General features: G+C 41.9%; 1 protein-coding gene across 1 annotated transcript in view; it reads left to right on the forward strand.

The window, feature by feature from the left end:
* Positions 1–260: 260 nt before the first annotated feature.
* Positions 261–21,628, forward strand: part of LOC104126004 (fructose-1,6-bisphosphatase 1) — a 31,505-nt gene continuing 10,137 nt past the window's right edge. Inside the window, exons 1-4 of the mRNA XM_035893968.1 lie at positions 261–320; positions 1,104–1,177; positions 3,155–3,160; positions 12,347–12,355. Of these exons, the coding sequence (XP_035749861.1) occupies positions 261–320; positions 1,104–1,177; positions 3,155–3,160; positions 12,347–12,355 (149 nt within the window). The remainder of the gene's footprint in view (positions 321–1,103; positions 1,178–3,154; positions 3,161–12,346; positions 12,356–21,628) is intronic.

Raw genomic sequence — 21,628 nt, forward strand, 5'->3', positions numbered from 1 at the left:
TGTTTCTCTAGCACAAAAATTGTCTGTCTCCGCTAGAGCTGGGCAACACTTTGAATTCAGATTTGGACTTTTGGAGGCCTGGTCTTTTCTCCCCTGTGGAAAGAAGAAAAAGTCACTGGAAAAGGTATAAAGAGCTTTCCTAATGTGTTTCCCCTCATAGCTTTCTCTTGGTTTTAATGGAATAGGAACTTGAAGGAAGGTAAAGAACGGAGCTGACGTCTTCCCAGCACCCAGTGGTGACTGAGAAGCTACTCCGAGGGATGGAAGAAGATACGAGCAAGGTTAGCCAAATTTTCTGCTCTGATTGGCCAAAAGAGCAGGTAGGGACTGTGGATTTTAGACTTGGACTGAGAAGAAGGATACTCTGTACTCCTTGCCTCCTGAGGGCTAACTGGCCATTCAACAGAAGGAGCTAAGGCTGAACAGGATAATTATGTGGAATGAGCGAGCTCTCACGTTCATATTCTTCAGTCAGTAAAATGCCTATTGTGATTCACAAGCTGAAGTCTATTTTTTCACTAAGAATTGAATGCCTGCTACAAAATGGGATGTCACGATGATGTTTCCTCAGGTAGTAAATGGTTTCCTCTCTAAATACTCTTGCTGTACCTCTGTCACGTCCTCACACCGGGTCTGCACGTTGCTGTTTCCTTTCCAGACAGAAGCAGTGGTGTGAATGGGAGGTGGGTACGGGTCTGCCCTCTGCTAGCCTCTCCCTGCTGTTTGATAGTAGATGCATACACAGGGTGTGATGTATATGAAGCCTCTGTATATGGTTCCTCTCATCTGAACGCTGAGAGGCCATTCCCTTTCCTGCAACCCTCTGAGTGGCCGTAGATGTCAGTAGCGAGTCGTTGCAAACGCTGAAGTTAATGGGTTGGATTCAAACAAAGCCTCGGCACCTCACACCACTGCCTGCCCCTCTGTTTTTCCACTGCTTAGCCTACTTCATGAGATATACATTCTTTGCTGTATGAGAGAATTAGTGAAACTGACATCTCTGTTGTGTTTATGCTCATGAATTTTCCTTGTTCAGTCATGTGACATTATAATTAGGGGGTTTTTTTATCTTTCTCTCATCCACTCTGTTTTTTGCTGTCCAGGTCTCTCAGTGGGAGTCAGATGGGCTGTCCTTCCTCCTCCACGGCACAGGGTATGGTCTGCATTACGAGGCCAGGTGAGTGGTTTTGGCTTTCACGGAGCTCTGCTGTTGCATGCAGCTAGCACATCATCTGTGCCCATTGCCAACATCATCTTTCTGTTGAACACTCAAAGCTAGAAATGCGCTTGTGGTGTAGGCTGGTGTCAGAGCAGGTGTTTGTAGATGGTTCTGCATTTGACAACTGTTATCCATGGTGGGTAGCTATGAGGAAACTGAATCTGATGACTCAGTCAGAGTCCTTTCCGGTATTAAATTCTAGCTGGGGAACTACTTTACCTTGGGTTTTCATTTACACCCAGGGCCCATACTCTGATACAAAAATGTTTGGTTGTTTTTTTACAGCAGTGCACAGCCATGCTGACAGAATTGGAACTTCACTTCTGCATGAAAATCAGTGCCTATGGATCTGACTGCAGGACAAGTGGCACAGACTGTAAATGCTAAGGAAGAGGGAGCTACCCTGTCTCAGTTATGTCATGAACCTATATAAATAAATACCACTAATACTGGGGAGGGAGCTGGAACTCCCAAATAACCTGAGAAGTCAATGAAGGGCCAAGAAGAAAACTTCTGGTTACACATTTGTATTTTTCTGATAGGGAAGAAATGGTAGAACCATACAGCAGTTTTAGAGTCATAGAATCATAGAATATTTAGGGTTGGAAGGGACCTTCAGAGGTCATCCAATTGCAGAATTTCATTCATAAAGATTTGTTCTTGAAAGTAGCTCCAAAAAGAAGAGAGTGGAGCTTAAAAGCTTTTTGTCAGTGGACAAATATCCCTCAATCCTTTGCCTGTTCTTGTAAATGTAGTTGTTAGTTTGCATGCGAGATCTCTGTTGGTTATAATTCAGGGAGAAAATTATGAAATTATTTCTCTTAGTTTACATTTCTGTGTTTCATGCCATATAGGAACTACCCTTCTTGCTCGAGCACACAAGTATTGGTTTTGATCAACTGCAGAAAAGATGGAGCTGAGTTTTAGCAAGAGGCCTCTGAACAATGTGAAACTGGCACATTAAGCAGCTGTGCCAGTGAACTGCAGATAAGTGTTTTGACAAGAAAACAATTCAATTACTCCTGCAATGGACAAAGCTGATGTGAACAAAACTTAGTTAATGGTTGACAACATCAGTTCTTAACCCTGTTTTTTTCTTTCAGAAATACTGCTGGGAAGGCAAAAGGCTTTGAGAGAGAGGGGTTAAGATATGATGTACCATTATGGACTAAATGGGTTCCTCACTGGACCTGTTTCTATTTCACTTAACTGCTTTACTGTAAAAATTAAAGCAGTATTTGCAGAGAGATTTACCGTAGCTCTTTAAAATTTTATGACTGCCCATGCAGTCCTTGTTACGCATTCCCAGGATTAATGGATCAGCCATGAGGATGTTCTTGGCATTTCCTAGCTTGACTTTTTGACTGCTATGATTGTGTAAGAATAAAGAAAAATTGTAATAACATAGCAGATTGGCATGTTTTGCCTAAGTATTACATCCATTATTCTTCATTTTTAATTCCACTGAAAGATTAAATGTGAAACTGACTGTTCAGGGATATTCCGAGCAGTCAATCATGCAGTGACCTTTGGCTTTTCAGTTACTGTAGAGTGTGGAGCTTTCTGCTGGTAATTTACTGTTTTGACTTTCACTGAATACAGAGAAACAGTATAACATTTGTGGATACCTGGCCACTAATTCATTCCAATATCCTGCTTCTTACACCACCACTTTTCATGGTAACCATGAGTCCCTGATTTATGAAGCATTATAATCCCTCATTTCAAAGTCTGTGGCTTTACAGAAAACCTTATTATTTTTTTATTTCATGTTCATACATAAAAAATCCTGAAATTCCTATAGGGTGGTAGAATTTAAGATGTGCCACTATTTACCTTAGTTCAGGTGTTGATTGTAGCCACCAGATAGCCCTTACTCTGCTTGTTCAGTAAAGCACATTTATCTTGGCTGTAACTCTACTCTGTCTCTTAAAGCAGCCAGTGTTTCCAGCAGTCTTCTGCTTTTATTTTGTTGCACAGACTGAAAATAACAGAGTGAAAACAGAATTACAGGTTTGAAAACTGAAAGCAGTAATCACTCATTTCTCCAAGGTTTTACTTTCATTTTTTCTATAAGAGCCCACCTGCTTACTTTTGTAGGTAAAATGACTATTCCCAATCTTTTACTCCTAGACCTACAAAGCAGGTTGAGACCTAAGGGAAAGAACGAACATCCTATCTTATTTCCCCAGTTTACAGAGATGTTAACAAGTCTGAGCAGTGGAGTCTTCCTTAGTAGTAGTGATGCAGACACGGTAAGAACCCAGCTTATGCAGCAGACTGAGCTTACGGGGCTGACAGCATAAGCAAAAAACCAAAAACCATCAGAAACAGAACCCAAAGTAAAATGTGAACAGAGGTGATGGTTTACTAAGACAGCGTCATCTGAGGTAAATTTAACAGCAAGCTCTTTACCGACCGTTCTGCTGGCAACACAGTGAAGCTCATTCAGATCATCCCAACAGCTGCAGTGCACATTTGCCTGCTGTCAGAACTCAGATCTAGAGAACAGAGTGACATTTCCAAAACAAGTGTCCAAAATAGGATTTTTAAATTCATTTTAGTACAGAGGTGACCTGACATTCAGTGAGAGCGAGATTCCCGCCATTCCACTGAATTATGTTCTGGATTCAAACAGTGTCCTTCTTTTAGAGAAATGTGTTGTTTTTCTTCTATTCATGGATCCTTCATTTTAACTTCACACTTCTTCAGTGCTCTTTTTCTTCAGACCATCAGGCAAACAGACCCTTTGCCCTTTCCCTGTTGTGATGCTGTGCCATGTACATGCAGCATGTGTGTACTTTGTTATTCAAATTCTGTCTCCCTCTATGAACCATTCCCAGCATGGTTTCAAGAAGGAAAAGGTAGTCGTCACCGGGGTCTGAGGAACTCAGAGGCTCAGAGAACAGGGGCTAAAGAAGTACGCATGGTGCTGTGCAAAAACCCTGCATTCTCCTGCCACAGTTTTGTCTGTTGAGCACCAGTCAACTTCAAGACTGTTTTGTTTTCTCTCCATGAGACCAGCCTCAAAGGTGGCATTAGAATTTGAAACACTGGCATTTACATTCTGCCTTTAGATTCTCCGATCTCTTTTAATTAAAAAGAACTCTGCAATGCCATGTATTCCCCAAGCCATTTTAGATAGCAAGGCTTTTATGAAAAGCGTTCAAACAAAAGGAGTTCAGTAGGAAGCAAGAATACACTTGCTAAATATTTGTGTAATTATTGTAAAATCAGGACACCCAGATTTGCTGACAATCTGGTTTAACTTCCAGTAGAGGATATAATCTCTACCAACAGGGTATACCTGCAGCAAAATTCGTTTATATGAAGCAAAATAACCACAGATCATAACGACTCAGAAATTTTGTACTTATTCAGACAGGCCTTTGTGTACTGAACTTGCATTCTCTGGCACTACTGTTAATATTTAAAAGTGAATTAAATGCATACTATTAGTTGAAAATGAGGAGATTATTGGTGAAAAACAATGTGGAACAGCACAGGTCTTTTCCAGGTCCAAACCTACTTGCTTTGGGTTGTAGACAAGAAAAGGCTGAATTAGTCAAACAAAAATTTGGCTAAATATGAGAACTTTTTTTTTTACTTTAAATATATCATTAAGCACTCATAGAATGGCAAGTCGCCAAAAAAGCACTCAGTGGAGTTTACCGTCACCACTGCAGTCTACAGCTTATTTGCAGCTTTTGTCCTTAAGAAGAATGCAGGTGGTCAATGAGTTTTAGCTGTCACTTAACACTCTTTTCCTTTTTAGCTTCAGGTGTGCTTCATCCAATCATATACCAAAGAAATTGCTCTGGGTTAATCAATATGATCTTAAATAATTTGGCTAAACTACTACAAACCTACTATATAAATGCATGTAAGACTTGCCTATGAAGTTCCTGTAGTGGATGGTTCTTTGTTCAGGTTTATGCCTTGCTTTCCTCCATAAAACCTGGGGTTTGATGTGGCCTGCTGATCTCCAAGGCAGTTGAATTCAGGCCTTTGAAAGATGACAAAGTGAGCTGGAGGAGCACAGAGGTGCAGCTGTGTGACAGGTTCTGCTCAGGCTGCTTGAGGGACTGTAACCTCGGACAGAAGGGGAAGGGAAGCAGCAAGGGCCAGTAACACTATAAACTGCCACAGCAAGATTTGCTGGAGTCCATCCTTTAATGGTGTCTACATTCCTTCAGCTAACACCATGTTGATTAGTGCAATGTCTAAAAATACTATTTAAGCCTATTCCAAGCCTCAAACTATCATTGTTTTAAGCTTCATGCAGACTGTAGGGAAGTGACTCCTTATGTTCAGATCATGTTTTCAAACTTTTTTTACAACTCTTATAACCATTTTTTTTTCATTCCTTGTGAAAGTCTGAATTTCTGCAGCCATGCACAGTTTCTGCAAGCTCAGAAAGTATCCAGAATAAGACAGCCACATGTTTTAAAAACGTACACAGGCCATGCAAAAGGGTAAGAGCCCTTCTGGTTCCACCTGAGGAGCGAGACAAGCTGCTGAGAAGGTACTGCATGCCCACGCAGTGTGTGTGCAGTGCTGGGGAGGAGCACCATGTCAGGTCAACAGACCTAAGGGCTTGTGCCACAAACAGCGTAACAACATCCCAAATCCACACCACAGTGTGCGAACATCAAAGCTGCCTTCCTCTTTGAAGGCAAGCCTGCGAAATGGGTATGCTCAGCCTCTGGAGTTAGAACTACAGTTGGGGTTAGGGTATGCATGTATGGTCTGTCATTGGCCAAAGGGCTGTAATTACTTCTGACAGTGGTAGGGACTGCGGGGCTAGATTGCAGTCTGGTGTGGAAGCAGCACTGGTCCAAGTTTCAGGAGAGTGCTGGGAAGTGGGTTGCATTTAGGATTGGACAGGAATGATCCGGTTAGCTAAGATTAGCTCTGAGCTTTGTGGGGGATGCAGTGCTTACAATAGTTTGGGGGATGGCAGGGATCACCAGGCAATGTCTGGGATTTGGAATGGGGCTAATAGGTGACCTGCAAACCTCAATTACAGCTTAGTGAACAAAAGACCACTTGATCCTGGTTTAGGTGTAACTACATTTGAATTTCAACCTGGCAGCAGCCTTTGGATGCCTGAGACCATGATTAATGTTTGGTTTAGGATTTGGCCTTGTGAGAAGCTGGGTTTAAGGCTGAGGGCAGATTATTCTGTGGTAAAACCTTCCACATAGTTAGTGGATCTAGGGATTCAAGTCTTTACTGGGTTGTGACTAAAATTGAGATTAGGTTTGAGATTAAAGTTTATCATAAAGAAGACTGACAAACTAGGTAGAGACAGAAGTGGTTTCTGGGGTAAATAAGGATCTGGCTAAATTTAATCTAAATTTGGGGCCCAAGGGCAACGATTAACTATGAATAATGCCGGGTCTGGAAGGGGGTCCCAAGCCTAATGTAAGACTGGTGATAATAGGGCCCAGATGGCAAACCTTTATGCTTCTGTATAAAGGGATCACTTAACACTGCATAAATGTCAGATTTGGGTTAAACAACTATGATATAATCTAGGCAATGCAGAGGCTATTGGCTGGGATAAGATTTGGGTTAAGATTTGGTGCTCACTGCGGCCTTCAAGCTACTTTCAGAACTGGGATCCAAAAAGCTTCAGACAAATGCTGATAAACTGTCTTTCCTAGAAAGCAAAGGGCTGCTTGAGTAGTCTTAGGTTTGTAGTTGAAAAGCCTTAAGACTGTTAGAACCTGAAATGGGTGTAGCCTTACATCTTATACCAGTTCTAACTGTTCAGCTAGGCTTATGCGGCTGGACCAAAATGGCTCCCATAAGACACCATGGCAGATGCCAGCAGGTGCCTCACAGCTTGCCTGAGATGTGGGGCTTGCAGGAGTTGGTGCATAGATGTTAACATGAGAACTAGGCTGAGCTGAAGTAGGGCTGGGAACTCATTGTCTTTCACCTTGAATGCTCAAACCCCTGACTAAAAAAATCCACCTATGATTTTTGTGGGTCAGTTAGAATTTGACCCCAGGGAGACATTTGCTACTGAAAGTTCTTTCTGCGCAACAAAAAATGGGAAGAGGGTCAGGGACTCCTTAAACGAACTTAATCAATAATTGATTTTCAGGAAGTCAAACAGTAAGAATGTCTCAGCAGTTTATCAGAAAGCATATTTTTTTCATTCTAGTTATGCTATATTATTACCTTTGTAATACCTTGATATTACCCTGGTACTACTAAGGTAATAATATAGTATAATTAGATAAAATGTCGTTAAATATCAATGTTTTCAAGTTTAGGAGCTGAAGACTATATTATTAAAAAAGCACTATTTAAAAATTAGGAAAAGTAGAGTTCTCATGCAGAGCTGCAAAAAATATCTTAAAAGACAGCATTAACATTGGAGAAACTGCCGTGAAATTTTCAGTTATTGTGAACATCAGCTTTCATAAAGCAGCACTGGTTCCTGTTCTGAAGTGCTGACATAACATTTTTCTTCCTTTCTTGCTCTGTCCTCATCCTTTCCCATTTCTCTTTTTCCCTCCTCAATGCCTATTTTTATTTCATTTCATCTCATTCTTTTGTTTCTAAAAGCACTGACCCATTAAATTTCAGTTTGAAGCATTCCCCAAAAGGCCATTAAAAAACACTTGCACGGAACTGTTGTAATGCGTAACTACCTCATAAACAAGCGGTCACACACTGTCCACCTTTTGGTCCCTCAAAACCTGTACTATTTGCTGTGTGGGATCCCAGGAGCTTATTAATCTTTAGGTGCCAGTCTTGCAATGGCACTTTAGGTCCTGTTCAGCTATGAACTCCTTTTGCTTGCAGCCATCCACGTACAGAAAGCAGGTTAAATGGATGCCACAGGCTCCTGTCCTTTGGAATGGGGAGATACCTCATGTCCTGTGTAAATCAGAACAGAAGTGTCCTTTTGGATGGGTAGGGCACAATGGATATCAGGCCTCACAGCTTTTGTCAGTAGAGCAGTGGTCTCCAAAGTGGGGTTCCTGCACCCCAGGGTGTACAACAGACAATCCACTGGGGTGCAGGAAGAAAGTAATTTTTTTCTTTATGTCATCCTTTTTTTAATTTCTATTTTGTGTATATTTCATGTATGTAATGTTAGTATAGTAGTACATGTGTATAATTTATAAATACATACGCATATATTGGACTGCATACTCAAAACCTTTTTACTCATAGGGGTGCACAATGAGAAGAATTTTAGAGACCACTGCTCTAGAGCACCTAGTTCACTTTGAGCACTATGTAGCCATTGCACCTGTAATGAATAAAATGCATGTATAATCCTCTACTTAGGCCTGTATCTGTGGCATGAAAGAGAAATCCCATCAACTGTTATAAAAACAGGCTAAATCAACTTGCAGCTCTGCCTGTTTGTGCAGTGCTTGCTCATCCTTTGCAATTAAGACGCAGTGGAATCTGAGGGCAGGATGTTTTGACTCCTGCTGTCTCATAAGGATTTCATGTCACAAAACACACAATGGGGCCCATTTAATTGTTTTTGGTATTCAGCCTATAAATGGCTGAACCTGTGATCTGGGCTTACTGACGGAAGCACAGGATGTGCAAGGGCATTTTGCCATCTTTTCTTTATGTCAGCTGGAAGAGTTAGGGATGTGTTACTTGGAAACCTTACCCAATTTGAGCATTGAAAATTATATTATCCAACTCCATAGATGTTATTTTTACAGGTAATTTTTGTTTGTTTTTTTTTAATTCTCATCGGTATTTTTTCTTTTTTTTTTCTTCTGAAGGTGATATATTCAGCACACAGTAGCACAATGCCATTTGCAGAATGATGTGTAGACTGCAGCATGCAAAGAGGAAATGGTGAATAAGTGACAGGGAGCTTTTGAATGATGGCGAAAGTTTTGTCCATACAAGCATTGCAGCAGCTCATCTGTAAAACCAGGCACATCCTCATATGCCTGTTTTTGTATGTTTTCTCTTACTCTCAGACTGTGGACTGTGTAGGGCAAGGACTGTGGTTTTCTTCCCTGCCTGTATGGTGCCAATAATTGCTTCTATTGCTACAAAATTATGCCCTTCATAATAAACAACAACCATACTGAAAATAATAACAGCCATCACAACAGCCATACTTAGGGGTGTCAAATGCAGAAAGTCTAATCCTGTGCTACTAAACCAGCTTCACTCACCACTGGAGCCTGCCTGGAAGGAACAGGACGGGGAGGACCAACACAGCTGTGGGAGAGTGAGAAGTATTCAGTGAGCAGGAGTGGGGACCTCTGGGTAGTGAGTACACCACCTCCAGTAGGATTTAAATTGTAATTTGGTATTAGTGGTAGGTTGGAAATACAGCATCAATCTCTTCTCCACAAGTACAGAAGAGAGTCAGCCTTTCTGTTCCACTCCGTTCACTTAGGCACCACCAGTGCTAAGACCTCTTTTGAAGGGAGAGACACATGAGGCTGCCCAGACCAGCTTCTGGGTCCCTGAAGAGCTGCCAGGCCCCAATTTTGCAGTAGTTTGGCATAAATAAGCATTGCCATCTGATGGCGGAGCCTTGGTACTGCACAGCAGCTCCCTGCCAGTGGAAAGTTGACATGAAAGCAAGTGGCTTTGTCTCAAAGGAAATGTCTATGACTAAACATCAGATTTCATTTTTTCCGACACCATTTTATGATAATTTTCTCATTATGAAAATCCTGTTTTCCTGAACTAAGCAGGGAGGAGGAAAGAGATTGCTTCAGTGTTTGCAACATTAAAAACCCTTTCCATCCCTGATCACTGTTTCTAGCTTTCCCTTAGAGACAGGGTGCTGGAAACTTTTGCTCTGTTTTTGTTTTTTCCTTCTCTGGGCCTTCTGTGGTGGTGCTTACGGCCATTCAAACAGGGTGATAGGCAGTGAAACCTCTCTGAGTGCACATACTGTGGTTTTGGATGGTTGGCACTTACCAAGTGCCATGCTGTTGTTTCAGATGGCAGCGTGTCTTGTGCTTGGACAGACACTCAAAGACAAAGACCTTAGTAGTGTATTTCAGCTGCCAGGAGTGGTGGTTTTGTTCTCCACTATGCAATTCTGACAGCAGTTTGTATAACTGTGTCTCAGCCTCGCCACTGTAAAGTTGATTTACCAATGCTGCCAGATTTACTGCTTGGCTCAAGGAAGCCTGCCCTTCCATTCAGAACCCTGCCCGTGCTTACAGGTCAATTATCATTGACAGAGACATACTGATGATCTTTGTGCTGCTGCTAAACAGAGCCAGATTGAAATAGCGTTGGATTTGGGACCTGAAAAAGGGAAAAAATAGATTACTACTAATTTATTTTAGGAAGAGAAAAGCAAGTAGCTTGCAATTTTGCATCATATTCTGTGCTAGGATATCAAAGTGCTTTACCAGCTGACTGTCTTCACAGCCTATCCTATAAGTGATGCAACTCTGATGTGTTGCATTTGTCTGAAAAGCAGCAGCAAAGACCAGGCAAATAATTCAACTGTTTTAGCACACAGTTCTTCACTTCCTTAATTTGGAAGATGGCACTCACAACTTTGTACATTACCAATTTCCTCCTGGGAAGAAATGAGGTACTGAGATTATTTCTCCAGTAGCCTGGAAAACACCATTAATTAGCTCATGCAGAGCTCTGTGTTGCTAGCAAGATTTAACCTAGCACGTCTAAAACCAATGCACGTCTAAAACCAATGCATATATATTTCTTTGTGGTAGTGCAGAAGCACATATGCGAAACCCACAGTCCTTTGAAAAACTGGAACATGTCTTGGTCACTTCACCCTTTTAAGACATAACCCTTGGATTTACTATCCTTTGTCATGCATGGACTTACTGTTGTAAGAGCTCTCACTGTTTTAATTTGTCACCTGGAAAGTACTGTCTCACCTCTGTGAAAAGATACTACATTTAGACAGGAACAGTGCTATCTGTAAGTGCTGAATAGCTGCTCATGTCTTACTCAGCATACTGTACCATATTCTGTACTAATGGCTTTCCAGAGAGAGGCAACGGAGGTGTAGGACTTCTGTTCTCATTCACATGCACAAACATGTGACTTAAGTGGAGATATGATCCAAATCTGTTCAACAAATCTTTTGCTTTGGCCTACTCCAGCCTGCTCCTAAGTATCATATCTGAGGATTTTCTGTAAAGCACAACAGCTCTACTAGATCATGGCTGTTCTCTTGCTAGGTTTTGTAAATTGTTCACCACTATTTATCTCATTTCATTAGTGAAATGCAAGACTTCTTCCCCAGATTTTCTGAGGTGCTTGTGTTTTCATGGAGACCAGATTGCAATCATCGTTGTCAGCAATGAGGAGTGCGACTGAAATAATGCAAGATGAGCAAAACAGACTGAGCACCTACTGGCAAGACAGACCTTTGAATGCTCTGATTCTGCACACCTGCTCCAGCCATGTGTACAAAAAAAATGGATCCTCCTTACGGCCTGTACTCAAGAACACCAAAGTTTTCCTCCACCATTACTCTGTAACATACCTCTTGCAGCATGCTGCAGACTGAACCTTCCTCTTACCAGAGGTCATGCACAGCATGCAAAAAAGGGAATCAGTCAGCTGAATTTCCGAGCAATTTCACCAATAAATTCTTAGCCCTATTTAATAACAAAGAACTCTGCCATCAAAATCAATGACATTTCAGAGCCCTTAATGGATTTGAACTTCCATACGCTTCTTTGTCTCCCTAAGCACTAGGGAATTCGAGCCTCAAGATTTTAGCCCTACTGATCTGTAGGTATGCTCTCCTAACAACACTGCAGAAAAGACTCTCTGTTGAGAATACAGTTAAATTTCATTTATCATTTTGTACCCTTCCAACAGATGTTTCAGGCAAGGAAACTACACCTCATAGTTCATACACCTCAAGCAGTATTACTGAAGAAAGAGAAAAAACCAGAGAATGCAACTTTTTCACAGTACCGAATTATTTAATTGCCGTTACTCTTTCTGTCACTAGTAAAACGTCTGCAAGTGAAGCATAGTCCTGAATTATACAGATGCGTATGAGTTACCTGCTTGCACTGGTATCATTATCCATACCAGCATCATTATCCCATTTTTTGGAAGCTGTCAGTGTGAAATTTTCTCCCCCCCCCCGACTTTTTATCTTAGTCTCAACCTGTATGAAAAGAGAACAGTGTCATCTCTAACGTGCCCGGGAACTAGTCACCTAACTGCAGTTTGCAGTGAGTTTTCTCAGCTAGTGCTGTTCTAAAAAGGAATAAACAATGATTTATGAATTGTGCATCTTGATTTGCCCAAGACCTTAGGACAGCCCTAGCTGCAGGCACTTTGTATGTGTGAGACGACCAGTTGCTGAACAGGATCAAGTAAAGACATTAAAAAACACTTTCTGCAGGGAAACGGTTAGCTTATGGTCTACAGGGTTGCCTTAAGCAGCTGTGTGTTCTGTATGGTAAAAAAGAGCAGATGCGATTAACATGAAAGGTTATTCCTGAAGTCAGCTTACCATACTGAAAACATTTCCAAGTCTCTATGCTGGTTTATATCTGCAGGCATGGTGCTGTACTATATCCCTATCCTGGTCATCTTGGGCATGAACAAGCCAGAGTGTTCTGTGTTGGAGTCTCCATTCTTCCCACATAACAAAAGGATAGTCTTCCTGGCAGGTGCATGAAGGCAGCAGTCACCCGCCTCAATACTGAACACAGATATTGTTATCTGTATGTTACTCTGCCAAGGTGTCTTTACCCTGAAGGGACTGCTTTTCTCTCTTTCAGTGTCCATGAGGGTAGTTCACCAAGCTAGCTGTTTTCTCCTACACTCCCTTCCAGATTTCCCACTGGATCAGCTGACAGCTGCTGCCATCTGACAGCACCTTGTGGCAGTGTGCTCCCCCCTCGTCTCTGACTCCCCCTCCTTTGATCTCTTTCCAGTGATAACCACCTGTGGCTGTGGTGATAGATGCATCTGGTCTGTGTCTGGTCCTGAAGGATGCACCCACTGGATGTGGGGGGAGACAGATAACAACACAATAGCCAAGGGCTGTTGTGGAATGTGCCCACCTAAGCACAGTGGTCAGTATGCAAATATGACTATGAGCCAATCATCTGTGACTGACAGCATGCTAACTTGGAAATCTTAGCTAAGTGACATAAAGGATTAATTGCGCATATGTAATCCTTTAGACATAAACCGTTGACCAAGTCTGGTACTAGGATTGGATCCAGCCACACCTAGACTCCTCTCTGAGGGAGTTTAGAAAGCAAGGGGATCTTTTCCGAACCTCGTGACTCAACGGGAGGGTCTCCCTGACAGTTTTGTCTGACCCTGTCCTCTGTGCAGTAAATAACAAAGTGTACCTTGCCATCGAATCTCAAACTATTGTCGCAGTTACCACTGAACTCTGTTAACTCACTGTTTTACACCAATAAACCACATTATTTTTGCCTCCCTCTCACTCCATCCGCGACACACCTCTGACTTTGGCCTTCTGAGCCACTTTCTGCTCCATCACCTTCTGTCTCTCATCATCAGAGATCAGGCTTCCAGGGCAGGTTTAGATTAGACATTAGGAAATTTTTTTTTCACCAAAAGTGTTGTCCAAGCATTGGAATTGGCTGCCCAGGGAAGTGGTCGAGTCCCCATCCCTGGAGGTATTTAAAAGCTGGGTAGACGAGGTGCTTAGGGACATGGTTTAGTGGTGGGATGGCAGGGTTAGGTTAATGGTTGGGGATCTTAAAGGGCTTTTCCAACCTAACCAATTCTTTGTCTCTATGATTCATTCACCTTTCTTGTGATAAAATACACTTTTCCTGAGCTTCCAGATGCTCTGTGGCTGGGCGGACATCACACTTCACTCCCTCAACAGCTCTGGTTCTCATCAACCCAGAAAAACAAATAGGCTGCCAGTTGTACCAACCCTGCTAGAAGTGCATGTGTGTGCATGCTTCTCCCATGCTTCAGTGTCAGCTCTGCAGTTGCACTGTTCTCGCCCACTCCCACAGTGGCAGCATCTGGCCTTAGTGGAAGACTTTCTTCAGTGCCACAGCACATCTCATCTTTCCCTCTAATCATTCATACTTGCTCTTTTAAGAAAGAGGTTGGAGAAACCATTGCAAACATGTCATCAAAAGTGATATGCTGAGGTGGATGATGTAACAGCCAAATATCCCCTGTGGAGTTAGCATGCACTGGAAACATGACGACATGTCTGTGTTCTGAGGTAATGGGCTGGCATCCATTTTTGCTCTCTCTAGTCAATGCTGAATCTCGCACAGGCAGCACTGAAAAGTTTTTAATACCTCTTCTGCCACAAAATTTCTATCCACTGCTATGGACTCTACAAGCCTCACCCCATCATTAGTTCAGGTGCTAGCTTGGACAGTTGGCTAATTTTTGTAAGTTTTTTCTATGGGCAGAACTAAGTGTTTCTGTGATACCTACAAGACCATGGTTTTATGCTTGTACCAACACTTTTCATGTAGAAAATAAGCATGTCACAGTGATGATGGCCACCACATGCAGTGCCAAGGCCCTGCTGTACATAATGCAGAGCATCTTGGGAGCCACTGCATGTCCCCTGATCATCAGCATCTTGTCTCAGGGGACAAAGGCACCAAACTCACACCTCTTGCTAAGTCTGGAGCTTAAAAGGAGCAGGGAAACACTGGTACTCATAGCAGGAAGATACCACCTCTGTAAAAAAGAAGAGATCCTGGCTAAGCACCAGTGCTGAGTTCACAGCTTAGCTGGAGACAACACCTCATGTGGAGGCTAGATCTTGGCCCTCTTGGTGGCTCTTGCTGGGTGCCACAGGATCTAGGAGCCAGTCAAGACACCTCTGATACACTCAGAGAAGCAGCGGCCTACAGCTCCTGCTGAGCTTGAGCTGCATTCATGCATCTTTTCTTCTTCTTCAAGCACTGATTACTATCCTATTACCTTATAAAAAGCATACAGTAACATTTTGTCTCCTTCAAGAACAGGAAAGAGACTGTGGGACAGTTTCTTTACTTGTTGTTCAGATCTTTCTCAGCCAGCACATGTATAAAAATGTCTCTTAGTATTTCTTCAGAGTCACACTAAAAAAGTGCTTCTCCAGCTGGATCCTTGATATCCTTGTTGCCTTCTCCATGTGTTCATGCTACTTTCCTCAGGCTCACAGAAATTAGTTCAACCAGCAACCCCTGCCTTTGCTGTCAGGCTCCTGGGGTGGCAGGGCCATTGCTTGCAATGCACCAGGATTTGGGTTATGGCTTCCTATTAGGTTATCTACAAGAAAAATACCTGGACAGTCAACGTTAAGAGACAGGGATATACCTTCTAGCATCCCTAGTGCAGTTACGTATAGAGGGAGCAGGAGAGGAAAGGAGTGCAGGAGTGGCCAGGTTCACACGCTCTCCTAAACAGCACCTCTGGCTGCTACTGTGAGAGGTGTACCCTGGGCTAGATACGGCCCTTGGCTCTCCTACCTGTGTTCTGAAATAAACTGGTAACCGGTACGCCTGGATACTGGAGGTTGAACAAACTGAAATATATTTGTTTCCCAGTGATCAAAAGCCCGATTCTGATGTTGCCATCCTTGGTGGTTTCTCCCTGTCTTGACACATACTGTGTTTTGGATATCCGCCTTGTGTTGTGTGATGAACGGGCACTGGGAACTGTACTAGCATATTTGCAAAATGAGGGCTGGGGTTTAGCCTACACAATCCATTCACACCCATGTCAGTCAAGAAACTAAATTCTCGAGCAATCTTAAAAATTATCCTTTTCCTTTTAACCCTATGTGTGTACTCCTGCACAGGTGAATTTGCTTTTACAATAGACTGTTTGGTCAGAAGAAATGCATATAAGGTCAAGACAAAGTTGCTCAGCATGCATCTCAAGCAAGACTGATGACAGTGCCTTTTCTGTGTTGCACTACTGCCTGCAAGATTCAGATGCAGTCTAAATCCCTCACATGCCAGAGGCTGTACAAAACAAGCACTAAATGGCCATACATGTGTGATACTGTTATTATCCAAGGAAATACTTTTGCTACTACTGCCATCAGCAAAGTGAGTCTACTTGCAGCAATGACAGGAAGTTTTAAGATAAAATCTGACTTAAGAATAGGATTTTATAGCTATCTAATAACTAGTTAATGGAAAAGGATTTTGAGCTACTGCTTATTAATCCTATCACAATCAAATGGACTCTATAGAAATCTAAAGTACAGGCTTCTTTCTGCCCACCTCTCACTCCTGTTCTTAAAATCATACCATCTTGCAGTGGTGTCCAAGCTGTATGGGTTGAACTTTCTTGCCAGTTCTCTGGAGCTGACCCAGTATGTGCTTGGCATGTCCCTCCCCTACTTTCTTCTGTGCTGTCTGCAGTTGTATCATCTAAGAAATATCAAGTTACTAGAGTGAAAGGAAATACACAGAAATGCAATTCTTGTATTGTTAAATGCTTCCTTTTCGCATTTTCTTTCATTCTCTCTCAAACTGTGAGAATTCCCAAAGTAATCAGCCAGCTTTTCCTTCTGGCACAAATTCCCTCGGTGGCCCAGGATAAAGTTTTTTTCTTTGATTTTCTTTACTTGCCTACCTACATCACAAGGCAAGTATATTGATTAGCTAATGCTAATTCAGAATTCAGAAGCTGTGGCAAACTATACAAACTATGGATACAATTAATTTTTAAAATAAAATAGTTATCAGTCATTTTAAATGGTTTTATTGCCTGTACTTTTGGCAAGGGACAGAACAGATATGGTAAAGAACAACAGGGAATGACCATATAAACAGTCACTCAGACTCATTTGTTGGCTGTATTTTTCAGACGCTTACACAAAAGGAGTCTTTTGTGGATACTAATGCTGCATTTCTGCATCATGCTCTATAGTATGTATCTCTCTGGAGTTTCAGGTCATTCACACTGCCAGTAAAGCTACAAAAACCAACCACTTTCTTCTGTACTTTATGGAAGAAGATACTTTTAATTGTGTTGATAAACATTTGAGATTATCTAGAAATTCTGAACTGAATCATGTAAAGTTAAAATTACCAGAGCTGAAAAAAAATGCCTAAGTTAGACCTTCAGGGCTGAACCTCTGCAAGACTGTCCATGTAACTCATCCCAAACAACAGGATCTGAAAAATCTGAACAGATTGTACTTTGAAGCACGGCAATGTGACAGGGTATTTGAACCAGCAACTAGATCAGCAATGACGTTAATGGGAGATCTGTCCCAGCAATCTAACCTAGGATCAGGGTCTGAGAACAGAATTTGACCTTTTATATTGTGTTCTTCCTCTGTCAGTCTTGAATTTTTGCAGGATCCCAGATCAAATGTTAAAAAGCAATCTTTTTTCCATTTGGTTGTTACACTGAAAAATTGTATCACACAATCATTATGTCGCTCAGTGTTAGCAAAAATAGTTTATTTCTGCAAAGTGAACTGTTAAAAATTGTAACTACAGTTGGTTAAGTTCGTAGCTTAGTATTGAGTGCACTGAAAGCTCTAAATGCTTTTAGCAGGTTGGTTTTGTTGTTTTTTATTTTGTTGATGTAGACTTGGAATCATTACTTAAAAGACTTCTAGTTTGTACATTTTACAAGATGACAAGCGATAGCAAATGTAATACTCAAGTAGCGTATTCTTTGCTCTGCTTGCCTGGTAGAACCTTGTGGATAAGTAACAAATACAGAGATTTAAAAATTACAGTTCAACATTTGTGTTTCAGAGGCATGCAGGCTTCCTTTCCAGGATCTATTGTCTGCACGTTAGGTGCTTTGTCACCCTACAGAAAACTGCAAAGGTACCCTCGCAAGAGCCACGCTCACAGGAAAATGCTGACGTTCATAGTCCCACAAGAGGGCACAAGAGGGCAAGCACGGTACAGGAAAATCCCTTGGCACTGGACTTTAATTAGTATCAATGCTCTAATACAATTCTGCTTATTAATCATAGGCAAATCCATACAAATTGTCACTAATTTAATGCACAGTATAAAATTAATCCCATTTGTACAGTTACTATACTGAAAAATTATTTTTTAGCCAATTTGTACTCATGATTGCCTAACCTTAAACATAAGTTTATGCCTTCTGGTATCTTTCACCTGTGTGCCGAGATGTGAAGTGCTTTGCTATCACAGTTGTAAATAAATACTCTGGGACGCTGTCCCGGCATAGGAAATTCATATAGGCAAATGGAAGCCCTTTCTGAAGCAAAGAAGACAAGAGATTGATTGTCTGGCTAGAAATTAGCCTGCTAATTTCCTACATGATACTTTTCCCTGCCTGAGGCACTCCACGATGCTACTGCAGTTCCTCCTGATCCATCTCCTGTAGCAGCTAGGACCAGCCTCAGTCACCCCCTTCACTCTGCTCCAGCCCTGAACATCGTGGCATGGCAAAGTGGAGAGCATCCGCACTGGTGGAGTGATGCTGCCTTGCGAGTGATCTGAGCGTGACTTGCTGGATCTTATCCTCTGTCCATCCAGCCAGCACGAAACTTCTGCAGCTGTAAGACTTTTGCACAAAGAAAATTTTTTCTCAGCGAAAGAGGGATCTAAAGCTGCCCTTCCCACATGGACACTCTTACTTCTGGAAAAAAAAAGGAGCCTTTGTGAAAGGGTTTCACTCCCCTTGTCTTTTTTCCTGTCATTTGAATCTAAAAGAGGCAACTTCATAATAAAATACCCAGGGATTTCTAACCAGCATGTGCCTTATTTTCAAGAAAATTACACATTTGGGATTTTATGTGCTGGGAGAAAAGTTTGTTTCAAAGAAGTTACGTGAGTTTTGGATGCTTACAGTTCTAAAACAGCTGTAAACCATCTCTGGACGTCAACTCTTGGCAAACAAGACTGTGTTTTCTTCTGTATAAGGAGTGAGCTGTTTCAACAATGTTTAATCAACCAGCACTGACCTCTCTCAGCAAATGCCACAAATTCATTTTCAATAAATGTTTAACTACTGATTTCTAAAGGGAAAGGTTCACAACCTGTAGAACCTTACTTTTAATCTTACAGTGATTTTATAGTCACCATACAGCATGGTTGCTGTAGGGCTGCATATATGTTTCAGGAGGTTAAAAATTTTCATGTGCATTCCAAATGTCTTTTGACACTTGTGTTATCTCCTTTTTCATCTTGCTTCTGACATCTTTCTAAGATATGTGAAAATACTGACAAAGAGGGGAAAAAAATAAGCCCATAGAATAATACTAGTTAAGATAGTGACCTTTTCTCTTAATAAATGCATGTTTGAGAATTGATCAGAATAATCTCAGGATACACCTATACTGCAGTCTTTGGCTAGTACGGACAGACTTACCTAGTTAGCTTGGCTAGATAGACAGTTGTCCCAGAAAGCAACTCACTGTAGGCTGCAGATTCTGCCCCAAAAGCTGGCTAAGTATCAGATAGTTTATGTCACTAAGCTTTGCATTCTCACAACTTACCTACTCACAACCATTAGATCTTAATTATTTCAAGTCATGTCAACTTTCTGTGCTACAGGGGAATCCCAGAAATGGCCAGTGTATGCACACATTCTAAGTCCAGGGGGGTGGAAATGGGTTAATGTATAGAATACTGAGTTGCCTTGACTGCAGAAGATTATGCACATGCTATATCTGCTAAAAATAATTATGCTACTTCCCCACAATGGAAAATGTGGATCTGGATGGACCGGTGGGAAACCAGCATCCTTTCAAATGATTGCTGTTTCAGTTCACAGCTTGCTTGTTTCTACCTGGCTTCCATGGCAGGAATGGAGGAGTAAAACTCTTGTCCCGCTCACCTCACCAGCTCCAAAAGGGCACAGGTTTCAGCTCAGAACTTGGGGAGAGTATGCATAGCCCTGTGAGCAGGGTGGAAGAGGTTAGTTCTCCTCAGGCACGGATACCAAAACCTTAGGTTGTGACCATTTTGAACTGATCTTGGCTATTTTACACTGAAGTATAGCTCTTTCTGCAGGTTACTGGCGTATTTGTTAGGGTCTTCACATTATGGTAAATTGTCCCAAGTCAGCAGCTCTGGGGTTTGTCACCATAACTCACATATTCCCAGGCTGTTCTAGCTTGCTTGCTTCTACTCAGTTTAAGTGCAGTCATCCAAAATTTTATGGGATCTTTGCTATTAGTTGTTCTCAACTGTTCAGACTAAAGAAGCTGCCATAGCTGGTTGCAAAGCATTGTTTACCCTTAAAGAAAGAGCTAATTTCAATGTTTTGTGAATTTTCCAAAATCCACCTGCTGCTCCAAGAACATTTCTATGATGCTGGGCTGGTAACCACTTGCTGAAAACTCAAGTATCCCATTCGGAAGAGTGTTATAGCTACTTATATCTAATATCTTCAGGATTGTCTGTAATTCTGGGCATGGCTAAATTAGGTCAAAGTTGTGTGCACTTGCAGGAGAAGACATTTACGCATACCTTTGAAGTGTATAGTGTATAGATATGCAGTGTGCTTTGCATGAAGGAAGAACATATGTACGCAAAGAGGGGCACACCTTAAACCATTTTTGCCCTATGTTTGATACCACATGGAATGATTCCAGTCTGCAGTGTCAATTTTGGGATTTGAGGCTGTGCTTGTCCAACTCATGGATGTATTCTGCTGAAAAGTAATCAAAATTTCTTGGATTTAACTCCTTAGATAATGCAAATGTGAATTGATGGGTAGTACACAAAATCTACACTGTGTGGAGTAGATCATCCATATCCAGATTTGTGTTTGTGAAGTTATTGTGTGAAAGGGTGTACCTAGGGTCAGGTGTTGTGTGAACTCGGTTTTGCTTACTGGTGCCTGGATTTTTCTGATCAAACATTAGCAGCAAAACATGACTCAGGAAGGCTGGAGTCAAAAGCAGTAAGATTCAGGAAGGTCTGTGTTCTTGGGTGTATTTTGCAGCAGTGTTCATGTGAGGTACATTGATTTCAAACTTTTGGAGTGGGACATGGAGCTACAACTTTCTATGGAATAGATTTGAAATTTCATTGGGTCCAGTTGCCAGTGGGAGTTTCCCTGCAGCTTTTGTTGCCGCTTTGTGGCGTTAGATGCACTGGTGCACATGGGCTTAGCACGATCCCTTCAAACAGAAGAAGTTAATACTTGATGGAATTGGTTACTAAATGTGTGCTTTCCCTGGATCTCGAGGTCAGGAGAAGCGCGTCCGTGTGAGGGAGGAGACACTAACCTTGCTCTGTCGGTTGCGTGCAGTTCACCATAACCCGCACACCAGACATGGAGTTTTGCAATCAAGCGCTGAGATGGAGCTGAACTTCCAAATTTTTTGGCCAGACTGTTAGCAGTGTTGTGCATCAAAGTGCCAGCACAGCAAACCCGAAACAGCTACCACGACCCGTGCCTGCCTCGATTTTACTTTCTGTGCCCTTCACATGCTGGGTGTCTCAAGCATGGGAACGAGGCACATTT

Source organism: Egretta garzetta, unplaced genomic scaffold (genome assembly GCF_000687185.1).
Source record: "Egretta garzetta isolate BGI_Z169 unplaced genomic scaffold, ASM68718v1 scaffold310, whole genome shotgun sequence".
Classification (NCBI taxonomy): Eukaryota; Metazoa; Chordata; class Aves; order Pelecaniformes; family Ardeidae; genus Egretta; species Egretta garzetta.